Source organism: Palaemon carinicauda, chromosome 41, assembly GCF_036898095.1.
Source record: "Palaemon carinicauda isolate YSFRI2023 chromosome 41, ASM3689809v2, whole genome shotgun sequence".
In the NCBI taxonomy this organism is placed as follows: domain Eukaryota; kingdom Metazoa; phylum Arthropoda; class Malacostraca; order Decapoda; family Palaemonidae; genus Palaemon; species Palaemon carinicauda.
This window is the reverse complement of record NC_090765.1, coordinates 54,078,226-54,090,657: the sequence shown is the minus strand read 5'-3', so window position 1 is coordinate 54,090,657 and position 12,432 is coordinate 54,078,226. Positions and strand designations below refer to the sequence as shown.

The 12,432-nt window shown below is 43.4% G+C and overlaps 1 protein-coding gene and 1 long non-coding RNA gene across 7 annotated transcripts in view; one reads left to right on the top strand and one right to left on the bottom strand.

Annotated features, from left to right (window-relative positions):
• The window catches only part of LOC137632663 (uncharacterized), a 290,790-nt gene that overhangs the window by 14,905 nt on the left and 263,453 nt on the right, over positions 1-12,432 (bottom strand). The gene's annotated exons all lie outside the window — the stretch shown is intronic.
• cnc (cap-n-collar) overlaps positions 1-12,432 on the top strand; it is a 603,426-nt gene that overhangs the window by 589,137 nt on the left and 1,857 nt on the right. For all 5 annotated transcript variants that reach the window (XM_068364732.1, XM_068364731.1, XM_068364730.1 and 2 more), the window contains 2 exons: positions 2,096-2,286; positions 3,024-3,197. In XM_068364732.1, the coding sequence (XP_068220833.1) occupies positions 2,096-2,286; positions 3,024-3,197 (365 nt within the window). The remainder of the gene's footprint in view (positions 1-2,095; positions 2,287-3,023; positions 3,198-12,432) is intronic.

Sequence of the window (12,432 nt, the reverse complement as noted above, 5' to 3'; positions counted from 1 at the left end):
ACACTCGGCTTCATTTAAGGACTTAACCTTGAAAACCCTTTTTCTAGTTACCCTCGCCACTGCGAAAAGAGTTAGTGAAGTTCACGCTTTAAGCAAGAACATTGGTTTTCGGAATGGGAAAGCCATTTGTTCTTTGCAACTGGGGTTTCTGGCCAAGAACGAAAACCCTTCTCGACCATGGCCCAAATCCTTCGAGATTTCTAACCTTTCGGATTTGGCTGGCGATGAATTGGAAAGGGTTCTCTGTCCAGTTAGAGCTCTACGGTGTTATGTGGACAGAACTAAGAATCTGAGAGGTAACTCAGACGCTCTGTGGTGTGCAGTTCGGAAACCCTCGATGCCCATGTCCAAGAATGCCTTGTCTTTTTTCGTTAGATTGTTGATTCGAGAAGCTCATGCTCAGTGTGATGAGTCGGATCAGAGGCTCCTCAAAGTCAAGACACATGAAGTCAGAGCGGTAGCGACTTCAGTGGCCTTTAAACAGAACCGTTCTCTGCAAAGTCTGATGGATACAACATTTTGGAGAAGTAAGTCTGTTTTTGCATCCCATTATTTGAAGAATGTTCAGACTCGCTATGAGGACCTTTTTACGTTGGGTCCTTTTATAGCTGCTAATGCGATAGTAGGTGAATGATCTACCACTACGTTCCCTTTTTTCCTAATACCCCTTTTCTATCTCTTGGAACTCGTTTGTTATGGTTGTTTGTGGAGATTGGGCGTCAGTCTTCCGCAATCTTTGATTTGGCTAGGTGGTCAATTTGTTCCTTGAGTGCACCCGGAACAAGGGTATTGGTTGAGGTCCTGTCATGTTATAGGTGTTTGTACCGTTTGACAGCTCCTAGAGATTTTCAGCCCGAGTGGATTACTGGATCTCTTAAGGATAGCGGACGAAATGAGGCAGAGTATCATTGCTGTCAGCTTCCTTATCAGGTGAGAACTGCTTAAGTTTATTGTATGTAACCCTTAAGTGAATTTTCTGTATGTAGCTGTCTCTGACCCGCCACCAAGGGGTGTCAATCAGCTCTTTTATATAACCAGCGGGTAAGTTTTATATTTAAAAATGATATTTTCATAATAAAATAAATTTTTGAATATACTTACCCGCTGGTTATATAAATTTAACACCCTCCCTCCTCCCCTCTAGAGACTACCTATGGTATGGCTATGAGGCATGGAAGAACTGGAGTTGGTGTGTAGTTCCACCTGTTCTACCGCTAGGGTGCGGTTGGTACACCTGGCGTATCTTCGATAGCGCGAGATTTGAATTTTCTGCCCTGGCGTCAGGGACTTCAGCTCTTTTATATAACCAGCGGGTAAGTATATTCAAAAATTTATTTTATTATGAAAATATCATTTTATGATAAGTAAATATTTGGTAATTAGTTTTACCACAGAAATGTTGGTTCACTTGGTTCATCATTCTATGTTAATCACACCTCCATCAGACCATAGTAAAGGAGTTTGGTTGTGTGTATCAGTACGTTTGACTCTACGATATTTAATAAAAGCTCATGTTTCATTAAGAGCAAGTTTTGTTTGGCTTGATATTTTTTATATGTTTGACCTTTCAGGGAAAAGAGTATTCAGTATTTGAATCCCTGGTAGACTTTATTGAAAAAAGACAATTTTTTAACTAAATGAATTATTTCAATACATAACTGGGATTCATGCGAGTTTTCACCCACAATTTTTTTCTCTACTTATTATTGTAAACTTTCAAAAGAATGATTCAAAATGGCAGTAGGTGAGAGAGACACCATTTACTTGCCTGCTCGTTATGCCGGCGCCTCTTTTCCACGTGAACAAAGGGTTTGCATACGCCATAGTGAATTCATTTTTCTTTAAATTGATCTACCTCTTCCTTCATTTGAATGAAATGCTCATGAATCTCAAGTAAGTTTGAAGTAATTTATATTAGTTTGAGAATTATTTCAATAAATCTGTTAGTTTATAATTAAGGTGAGAGTCGGGTTATGATGATTTATTCTCGATAGTTTCTGTTTTATTAATATTTATTGTTTCATAGACTTTTAACATGGAGATTTGATTGTGAATTGTTCAGATAATTATTGATTTTTAAATATTTCTCCCTCAGATAGAAAGAATGAACACGAAAGAGCTTTATCAAGAGACGAAAAACGAGCTAGAGCGATGAATCTTCCAATCACCTGTGATGACATAATTAACCTCCCTATGGATGAATTTAATGAAAGAATTTCCAAGTACGATCTAACTGAAGCCCAGCTCTCTCTTATTAGAGATATTCGCCGACGTGGCAAGAATAAGGTATGTCCACAAAATTATTAAAATTGGAAGGGATTGTGAAATGCATGGGAATGTCTTTCAAGATGTCAACATTACGTATGGCCACAACTGTAGAAGTGATTTATTATCTCTAGAGAGTGAGTTTGTTTAAATGTCTGCCACTTAGCTTGATTTGCAGAATTTATCTTCAGAGGATCCTTCTAGCATCAAATTCATTACTACTTGACACTTCTTTCCTTAGGCAAAATAATAATGTTTTAAAGAAGCTTCAGCTATGTCTGTTAAATATGTAGTGTTAATATATCCAGATTAGAAATTCCCAAGTTTAAAACTATCTAAAATCTTTGTTTTATTATTTGACCATTATGAATGGCCAAAACCTCCCAGTTTGTTCCTTTTGAAGTTTTGCCTATATTGAATAATTAAATATATGAAGATTAATGAGAAAGCTGGGCAAGAAATAGGTAAGCATCATCCAATCAATGAGTTTTTCATAGTTTATTGAAGGCACAAGTTAGGTTGCAGTAACCAAATAACCAGGGGGAAAAAGATCTGTTATGGAGCAAATTAAGTAAAATAAATTTATTTATGGTGGTGGAATAGTACACCATAGAAGTTTGACAGGTACATTATGAAAGCAAAAATACTTTACCATAGGAACAGCCTTGTTGTGTAGTGCTTATGCCCTGTAGTCACTAAGTTTTGTTAAGAATTAATTTTTAGGAAGAGTTCTTGTGACAGATCATTCAAAATTTCAGGTGGCTGCTCAGAATTGTAGGAAACGCAAACTGGACCAAATATTACATCTTGCTGATGAAGTTAAAGCAATTCAGACTCGCAAGAATGACTTGTGTAATGAATTTGAATATCTCAGCTCCGAACGAACACGTATAAAGCACAAGTTTTCATTGCTCTACAGACACATTTTTCAGGTGAGTATCTTTCAGTAAGATTTGTCGTGACTTTAAAATAATTTTTAGTTTCTTTTGATTATGGAAATAGAGTAATACCATATGTACAGTAAACCTTTGGCATAACTAACCTCTATACAGTGAATTTTGGATCCTATTGAGCAACTATTGTACACTACATTACGGATATAGATGGCTGTGTATGGCTAATCAAGTATTGTTTGGATGGGTGCAGAATTATGCAAAATAATTGAAATTACAGTATGGTAAGTATTTAGTCCACGAGATGTTATTATTACAGGTTAAGCTATAACCAGTTGGAAAAGTTCTAATTATATGGCCTCAACATAGTAATGACTTCCTATATGCTTCCAAACTATAACCATAATTTTATGAACAGTACTTACTTGGCAGTTATATATATATATAGCTTAAGTCTCTGACTTCCAGCAGAATTTATTCGAAAATCGCGGCAACCGCTTTGTGGTGGTTGTGCAGTTAGGTGGTTAACAACCCTTACAGGGTGTTACCTGGAATCATTCCCGTTTTCTGTACCTCAGATCATCTCTGCCGGCCGGATCAACAACATCGTTGGTCTGCATTTAAGAGTTTTTCGAATCGCTTTCCCTACATCGCTGTTTTGGACTTCGTTTGGTGAAGTACAAAGTGTCGGTTGATCCTCGCACTGTTTGTATGGGTTGGGGGTTTGAATGTGCACTAAATAATAGGTGCAAGGAATGCGAGGGTTTAAATGAAGATCGGTTAGCTATGAAGTGCTATGTGCGCAAACTAGAACTCAATAAAATTGAGTTAGGAGAGCTAAATCAAAGTCAAAGTCTGCTAGTGAAGCTAGTAGATATTTCTATTGACCCTTTAATTGTTTCCTCTTTGGAAGTTGTTCCTTCCCTTGACGTAGTAACTCCTGCCCCTTCTACAGGATCTGCGCCTGCGGATGACCCCCGGTATGCCAGGATGGCTGTTGAGTTGGAGGCCATTAAAGCACAACTTGCGGCCTTTAAAGGTAAGGGTGAAAGTGATATTAGTGCTTGTGAAAGTGCAGTGGAGGCGGAAGCTGATCGAACCTGTCATACCCCTGGTCTAGACCTCTACCAAGCTCCCAGGACCAAGGTAGAAGGTACGTCGACAGCCAAAAGGGGGTGAGAGGTGCTTATCCTTGGTCAGTCGTCTCCTCAGACAGTCCTGTTGCGACCTCCCAGGCTGCTCTTGGCCGCTGTAGAAAAGGCGTGTTGGATACATTAGTGTCTTCACCTGATCCTTCTCCCAGACGCAAGTGGCAATACGAATCGTCAAGACTGACGAAGAGAAGGTGGGACCGGGATGTGCAGTCTCGCTCAACCTCTCCGACTTCGATGTTGTTCCTGTTAAGAGGACGAAACCAAGAGTCCTTAGCCCAGTTAAACCTGCTAAATCTCCTGCTTCTGCTACCAGCCTCCTTCGGAACCACAAGAAACAGCAGAAGTCGCTAAAGCTTTCATGGCGGTTATGCAGGAACAGCTTTCATCGTTAGTGCAAGCTTTCAGCCGCCCTCCTTCTCAGTCCGACAGATGTAAGGATGTCTCTTTTCCAATTAAGAGATCGTCTTCTAGGAGGGAACGAAATGCCTCTCCAAGGGAACCTCTACGCACTTCGTCGGACGTACGACAACGCGCACCCTCTTAATCGGCGCGGCGCCAGGACGTTACTTCCTTTCACTCTTGGCGCCAGGACGATACTACTCTCGCCCTCGGTGCCAGGACGATTCCGCTTCTCGCTCAAAGCTCCAGGACAATTCCGCCTCGTGATTTAGGCAACAGGATGAATGCAGCCTGCCTTATCAGGACGATACCGCTTATCATCATCGGGACAATACCTCTTCTCGTCGCCAGGACGAAATCTACACGGCGCCAGGACGCAAGCAGCCCCCTTCTTCAAGACGTAGAACATGATCGGTAATTCGATGATGTATCGGAAGAGAAACCTGCAGACTCTGCTAGTGATTATAAAGTTCTGTCTCGCTCCCTTTTGGAACTATATGGGGAAGAATTCCAACCTTTGGCTCCTCGTTCTCCTCAGTCACAATTCACCAGGAAGAAGGCTACGAAGCATTCGGCCTTCATTAAGATGAATCTTTCAATTTCTGCCAGGAAAGCACTCGCTAAAGTGTGTGATTGGATGAAGGAGCGGAGGCAAGCAGTCAAACAAGACCACCTTTTCTTTCCCTCCATCTTGACTCGCTTCCAAGGCTGGTATGTGGTATGAGAGGGGGGAACCATTGGGTCTAGGAGTGTCTGCCTCCTCCCAAGGGGACTTCTATGGTCTTGTGGACTCTGCAAGAAGACATGCTCTGAACTCTGCCAAGGTGATGTGGTCCATGTCGGAACTTGATCACTTCGTCAAGGGAATTTTCAGGGTTTTCGAGGTTTTTAGCTTCCTCGACTGGTCTCTCGGGACTCTGGCCAGGAAGACAGAACTTCTGGAAGGCACGAAGGATCTGACGAGTATCATGTCCTTCATGGACAAAGCTCTAAGGGATGGGGCTAATGAGTTGGCTTCCCTTTTCTCAGCAGGGGTCTTAAAGAAGAGGGCCCTGTTATGCTCCTTCACCTCTAGGTCGGTGACTATTGCCCAGAAGTCGGAACTACTTTACACCCCTCTGTCACACTATCTCTTTCCCGAAGCTCTGGTCAGAGATATCTCCCTTTCTCTGGCACAAAAGGCTACTCAGGACCTTTTATCTCGGTCTGCTAGGAAGCCTTTGCCTGTCGTTTCTGCTCCTCTGAAGAAGGAAGAGAGAAAGTTCCAGCAGCCCTTTCGGAGTAGGGCTTCCTCGAGAGCGGATTTCAGGGGGAGAAGACAGAGTTGGGGCCAAGGACCAGCAGAGGTTCGTTTAGGCCCCGATCCAAGAAATGAGATGGATGTCCTCCAGACAACAGTAGGGATAAGACCGTCTCTTTTTTGGCAGTCTTGGAAGAGGAGAGGGGCGGACACCTGGTCCCTCTTGGTCATCAAGGAAGGTTACAAGATCCCCTTTTTAAAGAAGCTTCCTCTCTCAGTACGCCAACGTGTGGAAACAAGAGGCTCTTCTGGAGCTAGTCGACCAGATGTTGGTCAAGGGAGCAATAGAGTCAATTCGGGATCTTACCTCCCCAGGCTTTTACAATCGCCTGTTTCTGGTTCCCAAGAGCTCGGGTGGATGGAGACCAGTCCTAGATGTCAGCTCTCTGAACGCCTTTGTGGAGAAAACAAAGTTCTCCATGGAGACGACTCGGTCCGTGCTGGCAGCAGTTCGTCCAGGCGACTGGATGATATCTCTTGACGTGCAGGACGCTTATTTTCACGTCTCCATTCATCCGACTTCAAGGAAATATCTGAGTTTTGTGATTCAGGGCACTTTGCTTCGGTCTCGGTTTTCACCAGGCTAATGGCGAACGTGGCAGGCTGGTTACATCAGGAGGGGATAAGGGTATCCTTCTATCTGTCGGATCAGCCGAAAGAAAAATGTCTGGAGGGCCTACAGAAGAAGTATTCGATGACTCAGGACCTGGGACTCGTCATCAACAGGGAGAAGTCTCAGACCGAACCGAATCAGACTATTCTCTATTTGGGGATAGTTCTGAATTCAGTTCTTTTTCGGGCTTCTCCCTCCCAGGAAAGGCAGACCAGGTGCCTAGAGAAAGTCAAAGAGTTTTTAAAGAAGCAGGAATGTTCAGCGAAGGGTGGATGAGTTTGTTGGGAACTCTATCCTCCCTAGAGCAGTTTGTCTCGTTGGGGAGACTGCACATAAGACCTCTGCAACACTTCCTAGCAAAGGTATGGAACAGGAAGACCCAGGAGGACTCCTTTTCTTTGCCCATTCCGACAGAGATCAAGGATCTTTTGATGTGGTGGCTGGACCCAGCTCTGTTAGGAGAAGGGATCTCCTTGTACAAGAAGAACCTCGACCTAGTGTTATTCTCAGACGCGTCGGAGTCAGGCTGGGGAGTAACACTAGGGAACAAGGAGGTCTCAGGCATTTGGGAAGGAAGTCAGGTCAGTTGGCATATCAACAGGAAGGAGTTGATGGCCATTCTGTTGGGGCTAAAAGCCTTCTGAACCTCGGTGTCTGAGAAGACTGTGGAGATCAACTCAGACAACACCACAGCTCTCGCATACATCAGGAAACAAGGGGGAACTCACTCACTCTCACTGTTCACAACAGCGAGAGAGCTTCAACTTTGGGCGAGCGAGAACAGGACTCGGCTGTTGACGAGGTTTGTTCAAGGGCAAAGAAACATCAGGGCAGATATGCTCAGCAGGAAGGGACAAGTTCTTCCCACAGAGTAGACTCTCAACCCGCAAGTCTGTCAGAGCCTCTGGAAGTTGTGGGGCAGACCTGTAATAGACCTTTTTGCCTCCAACTTGAACAAGAGGATCCCCAACTACTGCTCTCTAGTCCTGCAGTGGACGCCTTCTTGATGGATTGGACGGGGAGGGACATGTATGCCTTTCCCCCGTTCAAGATCATCAATCTGATCGTCAGAAAATGCGCTCTCCTCGATTCGGGACGAATTATCCTAGTGGCTCCATTCTGGCCTGCAAGGGAATGGTTCACGAAGGTGGTGGGCATGCTGATGGACTTCCTAAGAAGACTCCCGGCAAGTCCAGTTCTTCTCAGACAGCCCCACTTCGAGAGATATCATCAAAACCCCTTCGCTCTCAAACTGACTGCCTTCAGACTGTCGAGGAGCCAGATTGCAGACTTTTTATTGTACCTCAGACAGGATGCTAAGCTGGCTGTATCTACCATCAAAGGATACAGGAGTATGCTCTCGACCGTCTTTAGGCATAGAGGCCTAGAGTTGTCCCATGATGAAGATTTGCAGGACCTCATTAGGTCTTTTGAGACGATGAAACAGGTACAATTAAGACCCCCATCTTGGAACCTGGATGTGGTGTTTAAGTTTCTGTGCTCCAAGAAATTTGAACCTATCTCGCAAGCCTCTCTTCGAGATGTAACAAAGAAAACCATCTTCCTTTTGACTAGCGACTGCCAAAAGGGTCAGCGAGGTCCAGGCGATTGAGAAGCGTGTAGGCTTCAACCAGAATGGAGCGGTTTGTGCCTTAAGGTTCGACTTTCTCGCTAAGAACGAGAACTCATTGAAACCCTGGCCTAGGACGTTTGAGGTCCCTAACCTGACGAATCTAGTGGGTCAAGAGCAGGAAAGTCTCCTCTGCCCAGTTAGGGCCCTCAAAGCTTATTTGGCTCATACTAAGAATGTGAGAGGTGCATCCAGCTCGTTATGGTGTTCAGTGAAGGATCCACAAAAACCCCTGTCAAAGAACGCTTTGTCCTTTTTCCTGAGGGAAACTATTAGGGAAGCCCACCTCTTAAGTGAGGAGGAACACTTCGCCCTGTTGAAAGTACGGGCTCACGAAGTGAGAGCCATTGCTACCTCACTGGCTTATCAGAAAAATATGTCAGTTAGGCAAATCATGGACGCAACGTTCTGGAGGAGCAACTGTCTTTGCTTCTCATTACCTCAGAGAGGTGAGAGTAGACTATGACAAGTGTTATACCTTGGGCCCATATGTAGCTGCGGCTTCTGTATTAGGCAAAGAAGTTGCTACCCCCACTCAACCTTAGTTTGTATGCCTGTATTGGGGTTTGTGTTTTTATGGTTGTCTGAGGATTTCATCTTTTGGTACGGTTCCCTCAGTCGAGATAGATAGTTTATATCTATTCTGCAAGGTTAGGTGGTTAGTTTTAGTAAGGTTGCAGGTTTTTATTTTATGGGGCAAAGGTAGTTTCTAAAGTCTAGTCAAGTTGTTGGTCTTACCCCTTTGACAGACTCGATTGAGTTGTTTGCAGCATAGCAGGTCTACCCCTAGCTGAACACTCCTAAGGGAAAGCGACTCTAGAGGCAGAACCTTTGAAATCAGCTACCTTAGCAGGGAAGGAATCAAGGTTTTTTTTCTCCTACAACTCTTTTGTTGTTTCCCCAACAATGTTTTTCTGTCTGTTTCCCTCCTCCAAATGTGTGAATCAGCTATATATACATAACTGCCAGGTAAGTACTATTCATAAAAATGGATTTTTTTACGGGAATGATTCCAGGTACCATCTGTAAGGGTTGTTAATCACCTAACCGCACAACCACCACAAGACGGTTGCCGCGATTTTCGAATAAATTCTGCTGGAAGTCAGACTTCATCCTTACTGTATTTGGTTTCTTAGCCGAAACAATATTGGTAATTTTCCAGGCTTTTGGTTAGTATACCAGTCTCCCGATATATTCTTTTTGTTGAAAGAATTTGGGATTTTCAGGCAGATTCAGTCAAAGCATTTAAAAAAAATGTTCAAGGAAAATTCATACGCTCTATCCCTTTGCCATAACAGCTAAGATAAAGAGCAGTTTGGTTTTCACGGTTTGAAATGCTGTACTCTAAAAATGTTGATCTAATATCTAGGCACCTGCCATCAGTTTACTTATTTTGAAATGAGTTAAGAAATAAATCGATTTCATTTCAATAATGTAGTGCAGTTGGACCTTATCATTTTGGGGATTTAATAATAGAAACCACAGCTCTCATTGGTTTTTTTTTTAATTGATTCCATTACAGCAATGTAATATACCCAGACCATACCATTTGGGGAGTTGTGTTATAACCACGCCAGCATATGAAGAAAAGCCATTAAGGGTACATTTATGATGTATTCTCAAACCCAGTGTGTGAGGAGGAGAGGCACTGGCTTATTTTCCTTCAATGTCTACTAATTCCAGAAGATACTAAGGCTCTATCACCTGGTTGTGCTGTTGTGTTCTTTCTTCTCCCCTGCCTAATCTTTACTAGGTCTTTGCTCAATTTTTTTTTTCAAGTTTTGACTTCTCCCCCTACCTCATCTATTTTAAAAGTCCCTGTTGCAACCTCTAAAAGAAGAATGAGTAGAAGACATTTTAGAAATAGAGCAAGTCCTGATGATTGGAGTCGTGTATAGGTGACTTCTACCGTTTCTCTTCCTGTGGAGGGACACAGCCCCTTGCATAAGTGCCAAGAGTTGTTCCAAAGCGGGAAGATACATTGTGGCACACAACAGTGGGGAGATGTCTGGGTATTTGGTAGAGATGTTTAAACATCCTTTACCTGTTGGTCTTGTGCCAAGAAGAGTGAAGGGCAAGAATTGTTCCATAATGGGAAGAAACAGCGTACTCAACTCTCATATGAGCTGAGCATATGCACTGCCAGTCAAGTTGAAATTGCACTGCCTTTCTTTCCCCCTTCCTGTACAATCTCTCTTGGGAGGAAGAGAGAAGCGGTACGTGCTGAAGAGACATTGGTGCATGCATTGCTGGCAGCATCAACCAGAGCTACCCCAAAGAAATTTGCCAGAGGTGAAGGAGTCTTTAGATTGTTTCTCTTGCTCATTGGAGTAATGAACCTCCCCTGATCAATCTCTCCCATCTTACTCGTGGGAGAGACAGTATGTCTCTACTGGGAAAGTTCCATTTCTGTGCAGAAAGACGATCCTAGCGTGTTTACACCTTTTACTCGGGGAGAAAGGTGAAGTATTGGGAACACATCCTTCCCCCGAGAATACATTTTAGTACAGAATACAGGTCTTAATGCACTTGCTACCAGTGCCCTGTGTACGGAACCACACGAACTCTGCGGATTGGGATATGAACCATCACCCTCATTCCCTTTCTTCTGGATCTTTTGTTAAATCGATAATTACTATGAAGACTACTGCCCAGTTAGAGGATTACCTTTTAAACAATGCTGTGAGTCTCCATGAAACTGCTCTATATGAGACAGCTCATAAACCTATCATCCACTCAAATGAACACTCATCCATGTGCACTCTTCACATTGCTTTCGGTGTCCAAATGGTACCAATCACTATGTTATCTGTCTTCTCTGCTCTTGTTGGACTTCATTCCTGTTCTTCAGTGACCTTTGGATCACAGACCTTCTGGCATCTTTGATCCAACTTATCATTGGAAGATACCAGTGGTAGAGGAACCCATGATCGTTCTCTTTGCTTGCATGAGCTACAAGATCTTTCTTTCACAAGCACATAAGTTTCCTTGTGCTTTTTTCCTTTTACATTTTGATTTTACAGGAACGTTTTAATTCAGTTCTCTACTAACACGACAGGTTTCCACACCCTTTTTTTTTCCTCCTTGGTCATTTCCCACTTGATCCAGCGTGCACGGCGATCAGGATTATTGTTAATTATGAGTTGCCAAGGAACTATTACACCTGTCACGTTTTCCTGTACCTTTTCAGTGCTACCAACCCAGAAATCTTTTAACACAAGATCTTTGGATGCGTTGAATCTGTTCCACGCTTTAGATGATCTGATGCTCGGAAACCGGTTCAGGATATGGGATCCTTTCACGCTCAAAGTTTATGACATACAGTACCAAGGTCTTCCAAGGATTGGAACAGATGAACTACTCAGGAACGATCCTTGTTCTTGGTCCTGAAGTATGCTATCATGGAAGACGCTTCCAGGATCAGTCAAAGAAAACACCTGGTTTTCAAACTACTGGAACCTCCCAACATGGTTTGATGTCACCATGTCACCCATCAGTGGTTAAGAACAACTCCACCTTTGTAACTTGAATCTACAAGGGAAGAGTACTGTTTCACAGACCCTTTATTATTCAGCAAGGAGCTATGCACCTAGGCCGCGGTAAATAACAATCATTCCAACAAGGAATATTCTAGCAGGCAATGAGTAGGACTACAGAATGGCTCATCACATTTTGTGCATGGCAGAAAGCATTCTTACACCAAGGTTATTGCCATCAAAGGACCCATTTGATCCAGTACTTCCAGTGAGCTGCTCTCCTCTTCCAAGGATGTCAGTAGCATTTAGCACGCCTCCCAATATAGTACAATGCTGATGCTCCTCATCCTCCTCAAATGTTCTAGTAGAACTAGCCATCTTTTGCTAGTGTCATTGTAGAAGGGATATTTCAAAGGTCTGAGCCCCTTTGCAGTGAAAAAGCATTTCTGTCTCATATCTTCCTTTGTCAAGTAAACTCCTCAGTCTATATAGTAAAAGGATGTCACTCAACCTTTAGCCAGATCACAGAGTGAAGAATTTGTACCTTTTCCCCTTCGGAGGATCGGCCTGGGCTCGGCAGTATCTTTGAGCGGTCGTCTCCAGGATCTTGAGCCCCCATGTCTTTCTAGTTGACCCTCCTATGCATACCCTTGACCCGACATCAGATAGGATTTGACCCCTATACACACACAAGCCTTGACC